This window comes from Hemibagrus wyckioides, linkage group LG11 (genome assembly GCF_019097595.1).
Source record: "Hemibagrus wyckioides isolate EC202008001 linkage group LG11, SWU_Hwy_1.0, whole genome shotgun sequence".
NCBI classification, from domain to species: Eukaryota; Metazoa; Chordata; class Actinopteri; order Siluriformes; family Bagridae; genus Hemibagrus; species Hemibagrus wyckioides.
In genome coordinates, this window is record NC_080720.1 from 21,459,202 (window position 1) to 21,479,501 (window position 20,300).

Sequence of the window (20,300 nt, forward strand, 5' to 3'; positions counted from 1 at the left end):
TTAACTCTGGCTTTAACAAATGTGTGTGGGTGAGATTGAAATGACTGAATGATTGTTTGCATTCCCCAGCCCTCCTCCTCACTTTATCTTTAACCACTTCAGAAATGTGTGTAGTGACTGGTGTTCGCATTAGAGAGAAAAAAAAAAGCATTTAGGCAAGTATGATGGTACATACTGAATTATACAGCTAAATGCACATCAACTACAATATAACACATATTAACAATAAGATATATAACGTTAATTTCAGGCTTCAATAAGCCCAGGAATTAGCTTTGGTACCTCACAGCTCCAGGGTTCAATTTTGAGGTCTGGTTATGTGCTGAGTTTTAAATTCCCCAATAGTGCATGAATTTCCTCTGAGTGCCTTTGAAATCATGCTGAATAAACATGCTGAAACGTAAAAACATAAAAGTAACTTCTCAATTTGTTGGATTTAAATTGACAACAGTTTAGCATGCTGAGAATCTACTGTTTCAACACAAGACCTATGAAGAAATAATACCTCAAAATGACTTCTCTTATTTATTTGTTCACTACAGAACAATTATTTTTTAGCAGGAAATAAAACAGAAATATTGATATTGCTGAATAACTGCATTCATGACAATCCATAGTAATGTACAATGGTCAGAGATTTTGTTTTCACTCAAATGACCACTCAGTACTTATTGTTTATTCATAAGAGGCAAACTGTAATCACTGGTACATTGTACAGTAAATGTACAGTACATTAATATTATACTTACTATATTTACACTATACTTACACTATATTGCCAAAAGTTTTGGGACACCCCTCCAAATCATTGAATTCAGGTGTTGTTTTTCAGGGGTTGGACTTTACAAGTATTTACAATACTACAACAGTAGTTACAACTTTACAATACATAGGATAGGATCCCCAAATTTCATCACAATCGGCCACTAGGGGGCGACTTTATAACTAGAAAACCGCACATACACCATATTGCCAAAGGTTTTGGGAATACAGGTGTTGTTTTTCAGGGGTGGGTTTGGTCCCTTAGTTCCACTGAAAGGACCTCTTAATGCTTCAGCATACCAAGACATTTTGTACAATTTCATGCTCACAACTTTGTGGGAACAGTTTGGAGATGACCCCTTCCTGTTCCAACATGACTGCACACCAGTGCACAAAGCAAGGTCCATAAAGACATGGATGAGTGAGTTGGTATGGAGGAAATCGACTGGCCTGCACAGAGTCCTGACCTCAACCTGACAGAACATGTTTGGGATGAATTAGAGTGGAGAATGCAAGCCAGGCCTTCTTGTCCATCATCAGTGTCTGACCTCACAAATGCGCTTAAGGAATGGTCAAAAATTCCCATAAACACACTCCTAAACCTTGTGGAAAGCCTTCCCAGAAGAGTTGAAGCTGCTATAGCTGCATAGGGCGGGCTAACTCCATATTGAATTCATGTGCATGTAAAGCAGATTTCTGAAAACTTTTGCCAATATAGTGTATATAGGTATTTTTATATGGCAAGCAAGAGGAGATGAGGAACCAGACGCAAAAGGTAACCTTTCTGGGTCTAAGCAGATGAAGAGATTGTGAATCATTACTCAACCACAAATGCATACCATACAGTCAAACAGTACTTTAGCTTAAATATCCAACGGAAGGTAGCCACTAAATAATGAAAGTGCAAGATAAGGTGATTTGAAGCAGCAAGTGATCCACAAGCAGAAGATGGATCAGGCATTTCCGGCAGGAAGATTGAGTCATGATTACTGGCATTTTTTCCATGCAGTTATTTATGCAGGACAGTATTAAAGTAGTTGCTAGAGTATTTCAGGTGGTTGTAAGAAACGACCCATGACTCGAAATTCATCATTAAGTTTGCTGATGACACCACAGTCATAGGCCTAATTACCAGAAATGATGAAACTGTCTATGGGCAGGAAGTAGCTCTCTATACTGTATGGTGTGCTGACAAAAACCTCTCCTTTTATGTCAGCAAAACGAAGGGCATCATTGTTGGTTTCAGAAGAAGGAAAGGAGAGCATGCCCTATGCGTATATAGGGCACTGCATCAGAAAGAATGAGCAGATACAAATTCCTAAGAGTATACATTACAGAACAATTTACTTTGTCAAACAATACCTCATGGCTCATAAGAAAAGCTGCGCTTTCTAAGCAGATTGAGAAAAGTTGACCTGTCTCCTCAGCAGATGCATAATCAAAAGAAAAAAAGAAGCCTTCATTTGTCACACATTCTTTACAGCACTGTAAAATCTGTATTCTGTATGTATCCCAGCTTCTTAGGAAATTAGGGTCAGAGCACAGGGTCAGCCATGATACAGCATCCCTAAAGCAAAGAGGGTTAAGAGCCTTGTCTAAAGGTCCTACAGAGGCAGCTTGGCAGTGCTGGGGCTTGAACCTCAACCTTCCAATCAACATCACAGAGTCTTAACTGTTTGAGACAGATACATGTCCTGCATAGTGACCAGAGGGATTCTGAGCCATTTCTCTTGCAGAACAGTGGTCAGGTCGCTGGTGGAGGATGTTTCCTGACTCGTTCCTCCAAAAACCCTCAAAGGGGCTCAATAATATTCAGATCAGGTGACTATACAGACAATGAGAAATCACTGTCATGTTTATCACACTACTGTGTCACCAGTCTGTGTGTATTGATGCATTATCATGATGCATGGCACAACCTTCGGGGAACAGTGTTTACACTATCTGTCCACTTTTGAGCTCTGATACGTACCTCGTTATGCTGTGTGGACTGCAATATTTTATGTACAGTTGTGCTATTGCTTTGCCATTTCAACCTTCACAATCTGTTCTTACTTATGAAATGTGAAATCAGCGAAGTGAATGATTAAAGGACATAATGCCTGCATATGTCTGGTCTGGTCTTTGCAGGTGCTTCTAAATAGACAAGAAGCAAACTTTACAAAGTCATAGATTTTTGTTCACAAAGCAGACTCCAGAAACCCAAAAGGTTCCTAAGAAAACCAATCCTCTTTCACTTGTGGTGCAAGCTACCTCAATACTCAGGCAAAAAAAAGTGATAGTATGAATCTACATAGTCCTACAGTGTGTAATCAATACTTTCAACTGAAAACAGAGTGCCACCATTTTGGTGAAGTTAAATGTGTCCGTTCTGTGTGTGTCTCTAGTGTCTGGGTCTTCCAGTGTGATGGTAAGGAAACATGTCTGGAAACAACATGGACTATATTAATCAACTGCCTTCATTCTTGTGTATTCAGGACAAGGCATACCACTTCAAATACTTTCTCGAACTTTCTACACAGGTCTTTGCAAGTGTTATATAACCGATGCAAATCATCAGGAGCTCTTGCAGACATCAACTGTAAAAATCACACAGTTGTGAATTTAGTGAAAGAGCCAGAAATGTAGAAGCAGTATTAAATACAATGTGAAAATGTATGGGCAAAGAGTCCTCTGCTTCTTACAGGCACAAATATCTTCAGTAGCAGGCTAGTGCAGTGTCCATTAAAGTGTCTCAGTCTTCAATAGTTTCCACTGTTTGAAACAGCAATTCAATATTTTATTCATCTTATTTATTTACAATAATGTTTTTTTTTTATTGTGTAGCTTCATTTTACATTTCTTAATGATCCTAGTAAAATCTGCCCAGTTGAAGCAAATCAAATGGTTTCCTATTCAGTTTCTTTGTACCCTAATGTCATACCCCAGACAAGAAAAGACATTATAGAATTCAGCCACAGAAGACACACAGCTGCTTGTGTGTACACTTATATTGCCAAAGGTATTGGGACACTCCTGCAAATCACTGAATTGTGACAGTGAAAGGAACTCTTAATGCATCAGCATACCAAGACATTTTGGTCAATTTTATGCTCGAAACTTTGTGGGAACCTTTGTTTCAACAACTTTTCTTTGTTCTTCTGAAGTTCCTCCACACCAAACTCGCTCATCCATGTCTTTATGGACTTTGCTTTGTGCACTGGTGTGCAGTCATGTCAGAACAGGAAGGGGTCATCCCCAAACTGTTCCCACAAAGTTGTGAGCATGAAATTGTCCAAAATGTCTTGATATGTTGAAGCATTAAGAGTTCCTTTCACTGGAACTAAGGGGTCAAGCTCAACCCCTGAAACACAACACCTGAATTCAATAATTTGGAGGGGTGTCCCAAAACCTTTGGTAATATCGTGTGTGTTGGGTCTGTGTGGGTTTCCTCTCAGCTCTCAAAAAAAGTCCATTAGTGATTTGTGTATGTTTTTGTGTCCCATCTATTGTATATCTCAATGCTGTCAGCTCTGACCAGGATTAAAAGATTACTGAAAATAAAGGAATGATTTGTATGATCAAAGTATTGGCACACTTGGTTAACTGAGAGCTTGGACAGCTATTAAACTGAAGCTTTGTAACATCAACTGAGATGCCTGGTTTCATTTCAAAATCATTTATTGGAATTTCATGTAGTATTTAACTACTTGTGCCCATCAAGTCACCACCTGATACCCTTCAGAAGAAATCATACTTTTCACAAGCAGATTTATGTTTAATGTTAAAGCAACACGCATGGCCAGAATATCTACAGTCCTAGGCTCATGCATGTTGCCGAGCCATGACAAGCTGTGCCTTTTGGTGAAGAAGAGCTCTAAACTGTATGAAAAATTAGTTCCCATCTCATGAGACTTTTTAATTCACATGTACTTTGGGATTCAAAATCTGAACATATTAGAGTTATACGAGACACTTCCTCAACATGTGTTGGACTATTAAAATAGAACATTTTAAACAATCTCAAAGAAACACATCTTTAATTGTGTTAATTTGGTTCTGTAAGTCAATGTAAGGGCTGAGTTATTTTACAAAATATGCTTTTCTTTCAGATGTCAAGAATTATTTATTGGTTCATATTTACAAAAGTGCATTGATATTGAGGGCTTCAAATATTTTTCTCTTTACAGAGATGCTCAGAATGGCAAATGGTACAATAATCTACCTTAAAAGCATGCCGATTTTATTTGTTTCAATTTCTTTATAGGTGAATGGGGTTCTAGGCAGACCCACCTAGCATACTGTTCCTCTTCAGGGAGACGTCTGCTGCACAAGGCACTTTAAACTTCGCTGCCTCTCTCTTCCAGCTTACCCACAGCAAGACATCACTGAGTTGAAGGAGAGACTACACCTAACCCTTCCATACATTCACTTAAATAGATTTCTGCTCAACATAGTAAAAAATAGTTAAGTGATCAATATTTCTACATATGTGTCAAGATATTTTTAACACTCCTCAGTTAAATATTACAAACTGCTTTCTCAGAAGAAATCTTTTGGCCAGTAAAAGAGAGAGCAAGACAGAGAGAGGCAACAATCATACACAATTACATTCTCACATGAGCAAGGCCTGGCATACTTTAGTGAGGGGAGGAAAAAACAGAAATGTCTTCAATCAATTTCCAAATCCATGATTTGAAAATAGGACTGACTGGAGGTTAAAACCCTCAAGAAAACGAAGCTAGTTTGTAGAATAGAGACTGCTGAGCTTTTGTTTAAGCAGGTGGGAGATCTTCTCAAAGGAGTAGTAGTAGGAGGAGGAGGAGGTGTTGGCTGGAAACTGCAGGCTTACATCATTTAGCGATAGGTTCAGAAGGCTGGCTTTTGGTAATGACGGGTGTGACAGGGATATCTGTGACCAACAGTGGTGGAAATAGTGTGATGGGACGACTGTACAGTTTCACAGAGTAAGCAGGATGGGGTGTAAGAGGAACGTGTCAGCACGTGAATCTCCAACACGGCTTTCAACTTCTCCGCGTTTTCGAATGCTGGATGAGCCATTGCAGTGTGATGTCTAAGAGGAACGAGAAAAAAAAAGAGAGAGTTACAACTGAGACGCATAAAGACTTAAAAGTCAACATGTTATAATGAACATAAAGCATAAATAATCAATTTTACATTTGCATCAGGGCATTTTTCTTCTATGAATTCCAATTTTCCACAAACATGCTAATGGTGTGCATCACCAAAAACAAAAGACTAACCACAATACAAAACTTCCTCACGTAGTTTGAACGAGGGCTGCAGAGAGCTGCATTTTGTCTATTTCTCTAAAGAAGAGCTTACAAAAGTGATTTGTACTACTGTTATAACAAAGATAAATCAAGTTTTCCTTATTATCTAAACCAGGGTTTTCTGGTCCTGGAGTACTGGAATACAATTATTTGAGGTTGCTGGATATAACAATGACAAAGATCACCTTCTCTGGTTACAAAATTCTATTACAATATTCTATTATTACCTATGTGGTAGAACATTTTATAACGGAACGTTCAGCTCAGTGGTCAGTGACTGTGGTTGGGGTTTATTGAACTTCTCTCAGCTAGTATATGATGCATGTATACAAATTCTGACACGCAACCAATAAAAAGGATAGCTGATTAAAGCAAGTGTTTCTCTACAGTCAATCCAAGCTATTCTTAAGAAATTTCTCCAATCATCCTGTCTATGTCCTTAAGTGGTGGCAATAATACTGAAGTATACCATCTTACCAATGTTATCTTTCTCTTTGCAGGAAATGGAGTAGCAGCAAATCTCCCGATCTTGAATAGCAGCCAAATTCCTGGTGGGGAAAAAAAATTATCTATTTAAACTTATATATTGTATATGTATTTGTAAGATCACTCAGGCCAGTATTCTTCAATTGATATAAATAACTTTTTCAAATATCTGAAGCCAAAGCATATACAATACACCGTACTGTTCCTATATTCCCGCAGAATATTCTGAGCAGTCTATGCAGAACAAGGGTTTGTCCAGGTCTATACTGTGGCATGTGGACATTTTGTGCAGAAAATCGAAAGCATGGACAAGTTTTAAGGAACTGAACATAACACTGCTTTAACACCTTCTCCTTCTTCCGTCTTTTTTATATACCAGATTGGAAACCCCAGCAGAGTTAAAGACACACAGCCAATAGATGGCAGTACTTCCTTTCAAAATAAGAGTTTGTTTCTGTGTTAAAAACATACAATGGCTGAGAGTCACCTTAGTGTGCTTCAAGGTGCTGTGATCAGACTCACCATTCTCACCATTATTTAAATGTCAGTGACAAAATATTGTAAAGGGAAAACATGAAACCAAGAAGCCCTAGAATGGAGTATCACAACAAACATAAATGTGTTTACTGTTGTGAAAACCAACAAAAATGTCAGTGTTTCTGGAAAAAATTATTACACACACACAGCTAACTGACACAGAATTAGATACATCCAGCTTATACCTATATTCACCGGTCATTTTCAGGTGCAACTTCCATATAAGTGCAATATTTAAACATGCTTCGTGGCTGTAGCTTGTGACAGAATTTGTCGGTGCTACGCTACTTTCCGTTTTAGTGAAAAGTGTGTGCGCCACTGGAATATATTAGTCAGTCACAGCAACAACCATGGTTCTAAGCATGCACTAAGAATTCTAATTAGCACTCCTTATTAGTCCACCTTATTCTTTTTAATGTACAAATTGTGCTATTCAATCTAACGTGATCTAGATATATTTGGTTGGAAGATAGTTCTCACCTAAGAAGTGACACTGTTTTTTAATAACCCCAGCATCACCGTGGTAACCGACAGACTTTTCACTGACAGAATGGATAGTGGAGTAAAGACAAACTGCTCATGACACCAGACTACACTCAGTGACTGCATATCCTACATAGGGCTTACATTTTGTATCAGTGTTAATGAAGATAGACCTGTGAGAACCTAATAAAGTGTCCACTGAATGTATACATGAAGCCAATGTTAAAGCTGGTTCAAAATAGAAAGAAATCAATTTTGTACTTACATTTTTTCAATAAGCTGTTTTTCATCCAGTGCATTAGGTAGATCCCTCTTGTTACCAAGTACCAATACCTGAAATACAACATTTTAAAGATTAAAAGCTTGGCAGGAGGCAGAATCCTAAACGTTTGTTTCAGCTGTGAAAAATGTAGAACAGGACTTACAGGAATTCCTTGTAACTGCGGTTTGTCTAACAGATTATGCAGCTCATTCCGGGAAGCTTCTACTTTATCTCGATCTGCTGCATCCACCATGTACCTTTAGTAGGAGAATAAAACACTGTAAAGTGTCTGAAGTACACTAGTATGCAAGTACATTTAAGTAATCCTAAACTATTCAACCCTCCCTAGAACTTCAGATTTGTCTGAATAACAAAATGACTAATGTACATTTGTATAATTTCTGTCATTTTTGTATTCAACCCTCCAGGGTTGAAAGGCACTACTTAAGAACGACACACTCGACTAATAATTGGCCTTAATTTGTGAAATATTAAAACAGCTACTATTTTCTGACACCCAGGCTGAATTAGCATTGACGTGACAGTCAGGAGAAAGAAAGAAGTGAAAATTAAAACTAATCAGCATTCAAAGGAAATTACTTGGTAATAGAATTTCATGACTTCATAAAAATTCATCTATTTTCATAAATAGAATCGGGCATAATTCTATCTAAGAGGTTGGACAATTGCTGCTAGATTATTAGTGAGAAGTGGAAACTGCCTCACACCATCTAAGACAATAATAAAAACAAAGACAGAGACTGGTGAGAGAAAATACAGAGAGCAATAATCACCCTGAAGGGGTTACAGAGGTGCACCAGACAACAATGTCAAGAGTTGTATATAACTGATTATTGTAAGTGATGGTGGCTAGAAAGAAACTGCTATATTCTGAATTATATTCTGCTGTTCAAAAAGTGCCATACGGAAGCACAAGATTCAAGTCAAGTGGGTTTTCATTGTCCTCCCTTATAGCTGTATACATTGGAATGAAATGTCTTTCCTCCTGGACCAAAGTGCAAGTACAGTACAGAAGGCCACAATAAAGTGCAATACACAAACATGTGAGATGCATTCAGAACAATAAATGCACACAACATGGGCTGTAAACTGTAAACCACTCAGTTATTAGTTCCTTAATAAAAATTGTCTGATATATATGCTTTGCAAAGTACTATGTGCAGTTGTATTGATTCACACTGGTTTATGGCTTTGACTAGCATGCTGCTGAGAAACCAGACTGCCTCAAGAAGCAAACTGTTGCAGTCTCTACTGGTGATGGCATGAAGCTCCTAGAACTTCTACTACCATTCACAATATGATGGTGGGTAGAGAGACCCTGATAATCTTCTCAGCTGTTCGTGTAGGGCCTTGTGGTTGAACACTGTGCAGTTCCTGTACCACATGTTGAGTCATCTGAGAGAATGCTGTCTATTTTACCTCTGGAAAAGGTTGTGAGGATGGGTGGTGGAAATTTTGGCTTTCTTCAACTTCAAGAATTAGTGGAGCTTCTGGGCTTTTTTGACTAGGCAGGTCTTGACAATCTAGGAGTTGTCATCAGTCACGTACACACCAAGGAACTTGGAGCTTTTACTCTGACATTTACATTTATGATGTATGGAAGATGGCCTTATCCGAAACAAATGATCTCATTTAATCAAATGAGCAGTTGAGGGTTAAGGGCCTTGCTCAAGGGCCCTACTGTGGCAGGCTGGTGGTCCTTGGCCAATGTTATGAATTTAAATGTAAAGACAGACTATTGTCGGTACACCATGCTTGCTGAGTCCCACATCTGTAGTGTCAACAGCAAACTTGAAGTGATTTGAACTGTACTCTGCTACACATTCATGAGTCAGCAGTGTGAACAGCAGAGTATTGAGCAGACGGCTCTGGAAAGTACCGGTGTTCAGAGAAAATATTTGTGTGTGTTCAGACCAAGACTGAAAAAAAAAAAACCTTAACGCTAAGGAGAAACTCAACCTTTAAAGCAATATGCTGGTTCCAACCACATGGTCAAAGCAAGGCAGAAGTGGTTAAAAACAAAAAGATAAATGTTCTACAGGGGTCCAGATCTGAATCCAAATAAAAAACTTGTGGCTCTGTTCAAAAAATGCAGCCAGCAAACAACATCCAACCAACCTGTAGAATCTGGAGTAAATCTACCAGGTAGAAAAGACAAGACAAAAAAAAAAAAAAAAAAAAAAAAAAACACGTCACTGTGCAAAGCTGGTAGGAACTTTCTCCAACAGACTTAAAACTGCTACTGCAGAAAAAAAGATGATTCTACCAAATACAAGTCTGAAGGGGTTGAATAGTTCTGCAAACAACATTTTTCTGTTACGAAAAATGAATTTTGTTTTTGTTTTGTGATTAATGACTGGAATACAGACAAATCTGTTAGCTGTAGGTTGAATAGGTTTACAAGGCACTGTAGGTATTTCTTTCCGCAGATGGCCCTTACTGCATCACTGCCACTCACCCAGCATCTGGTTTAGAACAGGAACTAACAAGCATTTTTCTGTGAACGCCTCATCTTCTGAGTAGTACTACATAGTGCACAGTACCAACGAATATATGACATCTTCTTCTTGGAAGTTGTTTTTTTTTTTTTTTCCAATAATACCTCATAGGTGTTTAGAACATTTTTTAAGATACAGTGGAATGGCAAGCTATGAATAAACTTATTCAATTAACTGGTACTGCACTTTAAGAATCCTAGCCATATTTTTAACAGTATTTGCATAGATATTAAGGAAGAAAACCAGACACTCACACTATGGCATTTACTCCTCGACAGTACCGTTCCCACATGCTCCTAAACCTGGGTTGTCCCCCTATATCCCAAATCTGGAGAGAATGACAATATCAGATTAGACGGAAGCATACACATCATCTAAGTCCCAGTCCTCCATTCATTAAAATAGAGATTTGCTACAGGAGACAGGAAGTGGGAAACTGTACCTTAATTGTGACGTTTCCTTTTGTGACCTTTCGCATGTTGAATCCAACTGTTGGGATCATGTCTTCGCTGAATTGTCCAGACTAAAAATTAAATTGAGGAGAAAGAAAAAAAGTTTCTGATTACACATTCCATTAGTCTTAACACTGTTGTATTTCTCGTTGACTTATTTTCATGATTAACTTCTTGAACATACAACTGCAAGAGAAAGAGTGACTTTGTATTTTCAGTCATTTTTGTGAAATGTCAGCTGCCAACTTTTACTTCAAACAGGAACACAACACCACTTCATCATGATTTACTCAATCTCTTTTCAAGACTGAATAACTATGATCTTATCTATATCCTGTTAGCACAGAGGTACACATGACAAAGTGCTTCTCTGCATTTTTGTTTAACACTGCAAATTTGAAGAGAATTAACACCATATTGGCTTTTTAAGGTTTCTATTTGAACATTTTCCATTGTTTTTAGAATACTAATAAACATTTAAAAACCATATCATTGCAAATTTAGTTTCAATCCTCACTAGACCCCAAACCCTTGACAAGTGTATGTTCCTACTCTATACATTCTATACATGGCCAAAAGTGTGTGGACCTGACCATTAGACCCATATATGCTTGCTGAACATCACACTGAATTTTGGAACACTGAGACTGGGGATTTCTGCCAATAAAGCCACAAGAGTTTCAGTTCATTCGAAAGCTGTTCAGTGGGGTTAGGTGAGGGATGTGTGCATTAGTTTGTCAACACAAACTTTGGCAACCCATGTCTTCATGGAACTTGCTTTGTGTAGTGTTATGCTGGAATATGTTTGGGCCTTTAGGTTCCAGTGAAGGAAAATCCACAGAGTACTAAGACATCCTAAACAATTTTGTTCTTCCACCTTTGGGGCAACAATACGCAACAGTATACAACCAGATATGGGACATTGTTTGCCAAGGTTAGTGTGACCTGTACAGAACCTTGACATCAACCCCACTGAAAACTGCAATGCTGACTATGTGCCAGGCCTTTTGTAGCTGAAAAAGCAAATGCCCACAGCCATTGGTTCGAATAATTCATTTTTTAGAGTTTAAGGATTTGGGGTGCAAGAGAGCAGATGAACTAGAGTTTCTCTATGCAAATGTATCAACAATAAAATCAGAGATGCTCGAAAATACTGGAATATTAATAAAGCAATGTACGTCACTAGCCTTTAACAGGGTTGCTGAAGAGTCTTTAAAAACAAATTCGGTATTTTTAACAAACCTGGCCAAATGAAGAGTAATTTTTGAACTGAAATGTTTTAAAGTTTCCCCAACAGAAAAAAAAGGAGAAAATTCGATTCACTTAAAATCAACCCCATTCCACTGAAACACTCCCTGATGACCTCTACATTTATAAGTCTACTTATAGTAAAACAAGAATTCTTATTCTTAAATTTATTAGATTTTGATTTCCTTAAATGATAAATTCTTAATATAATACAATAGTAAAAAGCAACAGAATTAAGTTTTTAAACTTCTAAATGTACTTTAAGAAGTTTGTTAGATAAGTGTGATTTCCTCATACAGTGAATAGTGAATTTATCATAGCATAAATGGACATAATGACCTAATAAAATTATGAAATTTTTCCATATAACATACTGGGTTAATTGCTTTAAAATGAGGTATTATTCCAGTACTGAAGAAGCAATAAACAGTCAACAGTTTTAAATGCTGTGAGCGACTTTTACCTCAGCTGATAAGGTACAGAGCCCAAGGTGGATGATGCTGATAAAAAGAGTGAGTAAACATTTCCCATTGCAGATTCATTATCTGTCTATTGGTGTCTTTCAAGTGGAGTTTGAATGGAGACTTTATCTAGAATTTCACTTCTGAAGTGTATTTTTTGAAGTATTTTTGGCTACATGCAAAAGAGAAATATTGTTTGAGTTCCGAAAAGACAAAAAGAGTGAGCATGAAGCTATACATTTGTGTCCACTTGTCCCTGTACGACTTAATCCCATTACAGGTAAAACATTTTATCTAAACTCCCCAGCTCCAGGGAACAAAAATATCTTTGTACATGTATAGATTTTTTTTTTTTTTTTCTTTTTAAAAACTGGTATGTCAGACAATCAACACGGTCATGGTGACAAACCATAGACCTGTACCACAATTAAAGGTCTCAGAAAACTGCTGGACAATGAAGGCACACAATAAATCTACACATTTATCATTTGATAATTCAGTTGAAGATTGCAGATTACAAAAGGTGAACACATGAACATCCATCATGGCAGAAAATACGCTTGTTGTGCACCCAAGACTTCAGAGAAATCTGACTTTCTAATCGCAACAACATGACCGAGTGGTTTTTTTTTTGCAAGTGTTCGTATAGATGGTAACCAGATGCCAAACTGCTGCAAAAAGAAAAAGAAAAAAGAAAACAAGGTGCGCGTTTTAGTTAGAATAGGCATTTATCATATACTTCTTCCTCCATTATCAGTGCAACAGAACAATGGTATGAACAGCAGTGTGTATTTTCAGACAGAGTGATATTTTGTGCCATTGACATCTACAGTACTCAGGTGTGGAAAAAATGATGTAAAGCAAAAACATATTTTAATTGTTTATTTTCATGAATTTATAAAATGCAAAGAGAGTGAACAGAAGAAAAATCTAAATCAAATTGATATTTGTTGTCACTACCCTTTCATTCCAACCAGCATTTTGAACACTTTGTACACTTGCACAAAATCAGGGATTTTGTAGGATCCAGTTACAGCAAGCAGGTGCTAGTGATCATCACTTTCATATGTAGGTTGAAACACAGTCATTAAGTCAAACAGAAACAGTTGTGTAGGAGGCTTTTAGGTGAGATTTTGGAAGACAGTTTCATTTCATAGGTTATACACCATTGCAGGTTTAAGCACAGCAACAAGACACAAGCTAGTTATACTGCATCAGATTTCAAAGCAGACTGGGGTTTCAAGATGTGCTGTTCAAGCTATCCTGAAGTGGCACAAAGAAACGGCCAATGCTGAGGACTGTAGATGCAGTAGTTGGCCAAATAAAACTTAATGCAGCAGATGGAAGACACATCATGCTTACTTTCCTTCCACATCAGAAGATGTCCAGCAGTGCCATCAGCAAAGAACTGGCGGAAACCAGTGGGACCCAGGTACACCCAACTATTATCCAGAGAAGTTATACATTTGGTGTGGAAACAAGGCTAAGCAACTCAACTATGCAGGAAAACATAGGAATTGGGGTGCAGAAGACTGGCAGCAGGTGCTCTGGACTGATGATGCAGAATGTGAAATATTTGGCTATAGCAGGAGGCAGGTTGTTTGCAGAAAGGCTGGAGAGTGGTACAATAATGAAAGCAACAGTGAAGTATGGTGGAGGTTCCTTGCAAGTTTGGGGCTACATTTCTGCAAATGGAGATGGAGATTTGGTCAGGATTAATGTCCTCAATGAAGTTGAGAAATGCAGGCAAATACTTATCCATCATGCAATACCATCAGAGGCGCATCTGATCGGCCCCATATTTATTCTGCAGCAGGACAACGACCCCAAACATACAGCCAATGTTATTAAGGATTATCTTCAGCGTCCTGGAAGTGATGGTTTGGCCCCCACAGAACCCTGATATCAACATCATTGAGTCTGTCTGGGGTTACATGACAAGACAGAAGGATTTGAGGCAGCCTTCCTCCATCTGTGGTTAGTTCTCCAAGTTGTTTGGAACAACCTACCTGCTGAGTTCCCTCAAACTGTATGCAACTGTACCTAGAAGTATTGATGCTGTTTTGCAGGCAAAGGCTGGACACAACAAATACTGATGTGATTTGGATTTCTCTTCTGATCATTAATTTGCATTTTGTTAGTTGATAAAAATACTTCTATTTTTTTTTTTTTTAAAACATAGCCTTTTTCCACAGCTGCCTGTATATATTGTGCCATCTACAGCTGTGGCCTAAAGTTTTGAGAATGACACAAAAATTCCTTACCATGTACTAGACTTGCACCCTTCAATAAAAATCAAACTTTTCGACACACAATTTCAGGTGAGTTAAAATAATTTTTTAATGTAAAAATAAAAATTCCCTTCCCATTTGCTTTTACTGGTGTTTTAAAAGGCAGACTAAATGCATTAAATTACAATACAATTTTTAATAAAAACAGATGTTTTTCTTATAATACAGGGGATCTGACAATCCAGAAGAATACACATAGTCCCTCCTTCCTAAACAGTACATCAATACAGCTTGGGTTTGTGGTAAATACGGCTAATTCGTCATTAAGTTCCCCTCCTCTGTAGAAAGCTCAGTAACGTGAGCCCTGTGACTGCTAATGCGTATAATACCACATGACAAAGACATCACATGATTCACACTGCCTCAGCCGAGCTGAGTGCGTCTTGTGACTAATAGTAACCTCCCCCTTGCCTGGTCTGAACGTAAGCCAATATGTGCGTGTACAAATGTGAGTGCGCACAAACACACACACACACACACACGCACAAACTCCTACAGTAAAGGCATTAAGGCTACAAGGTGTGACTGAAAACGTCAGGTTTGAAGACATCACATGATTCTTCATCCACATGATTATTTATATTTATTATATTTTATTCTGTTTTTTATTCTATTATATTTTTTGCTACTGTGAACTTGTTTTTATATTTCGTATTCTTATTTTTTATATTTTTGTATTTTATTTTTATATTTTTTATCTTGTCTTTGTTCTGTCCTTATTCCTTTTCCTAGGGTCATAACAGTCATGTAAGCATTTCACTGCATATCATACTGTGTACGATTATGTATGTGACTAATAAAATTTGAGTTTAGATCAGAGACTAAAATGTTTAATATATATTTACTTTATTAAGTTGTTAAGTTTCTTTTTACAAAACTGAGTCTCAATTCAATTCAGTCTAATATTAAAATATACACTGCTGCGTTATTCGTCCTGCAACAACTCAGGATGAGTAAAGTCCTCATCTAAATACTGTGCACAATATTATGGCCTTTTAAATCGTGGCTATGAGCACTAAGAGGAGACTGGTTTAAGCCTCTACGTTACCTCAGCACTACATCACAAATGCTGTCCGAGTCAGGTGTTCTGTGGTGAAATTCAAGTAATTTTCCCTTCACAAAAGAGGAAGCTTAGAGGGGCCAAAGGGTATGTAAGAGACCAGAATTGCTCCAAAATCATTTCGCCATATAGGCTTGTTTCCACATATGATGCACAGTAACAGGAACTAGTCACAACTGATATTCACTCTCAAGCCAATGTCTGTAGTCGGTAGCATTGCAATTAGATATTGAAAGTTTCTTCGGTATCTTTTCAACACTGCATGGGAAGTATATAATGTTCAATACTTTCAGCACTGATTTGATGATATTCTGCCTACGGACAAATCAAACTGCTCGTGTTAGTTTGACTTTCCTGGTCACATACTAGGGCTACAGATTTCAAAGAGGGAGATTTAGTGGGCAGCGAAAAAACTCACCCAAACCAGCATACAAAAAGGTGTATACTCCATTACAAAAACAGGCAGAAAGAGGGTCCTGGGAATTCACCAGGAATCCAGAGGAACCCAAAAATACAAGGTGTCCTACTAAACAGGTGGTCAGGTCCAAAGTTTGTCAGCTATCAGCAATGCATATAGTGTTTGTCTTCATTCATTCATCAGCAATTGCTTTAACCTAGTTTGTCATTTAAATGACCAATTTTTAATATTTTGGGACTTAGGCAGAAAGAAAGAAAGGCAGAAAGAAAGGCAGAAAGAAAGAAAGGCAGAAAGAAAGAAAGGCAGAAAGAAAGAAAGAAAGAAAGAAAGAAAGAAAGAAAGAAAGAAAGAAAGAAAGGCAGAAAGAAAGAAAGAAAGAAAGAAAGAAAGGCAGAAAGAAAGGCAGAAAGGCAGAAAGGCAGAAAGAAAGAAAGAAAGGCAGAAAGAAAGGCAGAAAGGCAGAAAGAAAGGCAGAAAGAAAGGCAGAAAGAAAGGCAGAAAGAAAGGCAGAAAGGCAGAAAGGCAGAAAGAAAGAAAGAAAGAAAGAAAGGCAGAAAGGCAGAAAGAAAGGCAGAAAGAAAGAAAGGCAGAAAGAAAGAAAGAAAGAAAGGCAGAAAGGCAGAAAGAAAGGCAGAAAGGCAGAAAGAAAGAAAGAAAGAAAGAAAGAAAGGCAGAAAGAAAGAAAGAAAGAAAGGCAGAAAGAAAGAAAGAAAGAAAGAAAGGCAGAAAGAAAGAAAGAAAGGCAGAAAGAAAGAAAGAAAGAAAGAAAGAAAGAAAGAAAGAAAGAAAGAAAGAAAGAAAGAAAGAAAGAAAGAAAGAAAGAAAGAAAGAAAGAAAGAAAGAAAGAAAGAAAGAAAGGCAGAAAGAAAGGCAGAAAGAAATTCCTCCCACTTCACAGGCACACCACTTTATTAGGGCTTTAACTCAGGCGCATGATTAATGGATATTCCTGTGAATCATGAATCTTGTGACACTGAATTCACTTCCACACAACTCCCATCCCAACAAATGGTTTTTACTTAACCTAATTTTGAAGGAGCTTGGTGATCAAACCAGAGATGGGCGTTAAAGACGAGAAACACATTACTGTTAGGAACTGATGCTGGTAAGCAGTGTAAGCATGCTACACAGGGCATGGCTGTCTCTTAGCTGCATTAAATGGCATGGCTCACAGTCATACATGATTGGTTTATAATTATATCTGCAAAATTTCATTTTTACACAGGTCTTTAGGTAGAGTATTTCGCTCAGCTCAGCAACTCGGCTCCTCAGTCCTGACTGACGAGCAATCAATGTCTATAAACTCTTAATTTCTAAACATACTAAAAGAATACATCTGTATTCATAAAAAGCCAGAAATGATGAAATTTTATGTGTTTTATACATTTCTGCCCAAAGACATACACTTCGGTATAGAAAATCGTAACAATTCACCTGATATCAAAGTCAACTTATACTGCGAAATCCTACATGATGTTACAATGAGTAACAATAACATATGGTGTTACAATGAGTGAATCATTTAAGCAACGTTTGACATTTTAAGCACAATGAATTCTTACACCCTGCTGGTCTGTCTTGTAGATTTGCAATGACAGACTGCTGCTTCTTTTATTTCTCATCTCATTTTTTGGGAAAAGAAAATGGACTCACAGCATTTACATAGACATGCACCTGATAACACTTGTGCCATCGCTACCGTACCACTATAACCTGTGTCAATGTCTCTGTTATGTTAAGAAAAATCCAGCACCCAAATATCATCTGGTTAGTGGTTGTCTAGTGGTGGTCTCTTTCCACTGACAAATGTGGCAGGGAAAAGTGAGAACTGGGCTACAGCTCATATGCTCAGAATTTCCAACCTCTAAGTAGATCATAAACACAGCAAGAAAAAACGTCCTCAACTGAAAATTCCTATTCAGAAAGATCTCCTGAACCCCAGCAAACGATGTTGAATTAACACGGCACCAACAGCAAAAAAGTGTTAAAAAAAAAAAAAATCACTTCTTGATTTTTCTATGGAATTATCAGCCACCATACAGACATGTAATGCTCTTTCTGTATAGTTCACTGTATACACATACATCACTAACCATCGCTGCCTAGATTGTTGCTAACAAAAGAGGAACATGGAGGTGCATGTTTTTTCCTTCACTTTATAGCTCAAGCTCACGTGTCAAAATTAGCAGAAGTTATCGTATATGTGTATGGTTGACTAAGCATCCACGAAAGCAGCCCAGTGTTTTTATGATGACTTTTGTGCTTGGTTTTAACATGCCACTCCTTGCATTCAGTTGCTTTCACATTTTCATGCTGTGCCTTCAGTATGTAGTTGTTGTGTCTTGTACCAGTATTTTGGCTTCCCCATGTATCCTCTGCATTTACACTTCACTTTTGCTCAGCCATTAATTCATTACTTCTCTGTTTATAAGATTCTTTTAGTTTTCTTCCTGACAAGACAATTTACAGCATAAGCAAAGGATAACATTATACTGGAAGCATTAGTAGTATTCTTTAAAAAAAAATGTTGTTGTTATGGTCAGATCTTTCAGTGAGACAGGACAAATCACCTGTGTGCAAGTGTATGGATTGGATGAAGGCAGATCGTAGTTTCACTTTGTTCAGGATCTAAAAGCTTAGGCATTACTTCAGCTTGTCTCTAAATACAAGGCTGGCAAACCGGCAGAACATGTCGATTATTTGTCGTGGACTGACAACACAGCTAGACGCAAAACAAACAAAAGAATGGTGCAAAACTGGGACACTAAGATCATAAGTTCAAATGAACATGAGCGAGATACTCGGAAAAACAGGGGCTTTACGCCAAAAACACACACACACACACACACACCTTCTGCCGTCTGATTTACCCGTGATTTTTTTTAGCTAATTTCCTAGCTGATAACGAAGATGTCGGGGCTGATGAACAAGTTGTTTACTTAAACACCGAACACATTACGTCACCCGGCACAGATGAACGTGTCATAAACAAGTATTAGCGATGCATTTCCAGTAACACAGCTGTGTCCAGGGCCCTGTATGATCGGTTCGGATTAGCTAATCAGCAGCATGACACTGCCTGTTCGAAGCTAGCTAGCTAGCTTCACGTCTAGCTCGATACTATCTGTGTAATATCTGCTATCTGCGAATGACTTAGAGCTACTAAGCTAGCTGTGGGGAAAGCGAATATATATATATATATATATATATATATATATATATATATATATATATATATATATATATATAGCCAATAGCCAAGATGACAGCTACAAGCAGCTTTAGGCCACATATAAACCAAGCTAGCCAAATTCGCTGGCTAAGGCTAGTAAGTTAACTAGCTGATAGTAAAGACGTGTTACTGCTTCTTTACCGACATTCTGTGATAGTTATATATTTCAACGTTTTAGATTTGTCAAATATATCTAGTAAGCTTCATGAAAACCTGGATGACATTCGTAGACATGTATCAACAGCGGGTTAGCAACTGCTAGCTAAGCTAAGCTAAATTACAAACGGGATGATGAAAACACTTACAGCTATCACATTGACAAACGTGGTTTTGCCCGAATACTGAAGCCCAACAAGCGTTAACTCCATCTCCTCCTTCCAAAACAGGGACTTAACCCAGTCTAGGAAACGATTAATCAGCGCCAACATTTCCGCGACTGATAAATTCCACCACTTTGGCTTTGTTTTTCTCGGCGCACTCGGGCTGTGAGCGGCTTGCAAGAGCGTAATGTTTGGGAGGAACTGCGCGCTTGTCATATGACCCTGATGCGATTACTATTACTGCTGCTCCACACTGTTGCTCATTAAGCACCCCCATCTCCTCTGGAAAGAGAACAAACACTTTTAAGTTGCAATAAATTCGTTCTGGGAGACACAGAGCAAATACGTAGAAATAAAATGGAAAGAATTTAAAGTAGTTGGAATAATACTTGTGTCTTTAACACAACATAAACAGTATAACACACGATACATACAGTGTCATACATTAGTAGTCACCCTTTTTTGTAGGTTTACAACCTGGATATGGTTCCATCAC

At 37.8% G+C, this 20,300-nt stretch overlaps 1 protein-coding gene across 1 annotated transcript; it reads right to left on the reverse strand.

Moving 5' to 3' along the window:
* Positions 1–3,602: 3,602 nt before the first annotated feature.
* arl8ba (ADP-ribosylation factor-like 8Ba) lies at positions 3,603–20,017 on the reverse strand. Its single transcript, XM_058403386.1, has 7 exons — positions 19,790–20,017; positions 10,765–10,845; positions 10,577–10,650; positions 7,967–8,060; positions 7,807–7,874; positions 6,513–6,583; positions 3,603–5,815 (listed from the first exon to the last, which is right to left on the reverse strand). Exons 1-7 carry the CDS (start codon positions 19,910–19,912, stop codon positions 5,766–5,768), a joined length of 561 nt encoding a protein of 186 aa, XP_058259369.1. The 5' UTR covers positions 19,913–20,017; the 3' UTR covers positions 3,603–5,765.
* Between the last annotated feature and the right edge of the window lie 283 nt (positions 20,018–20,300).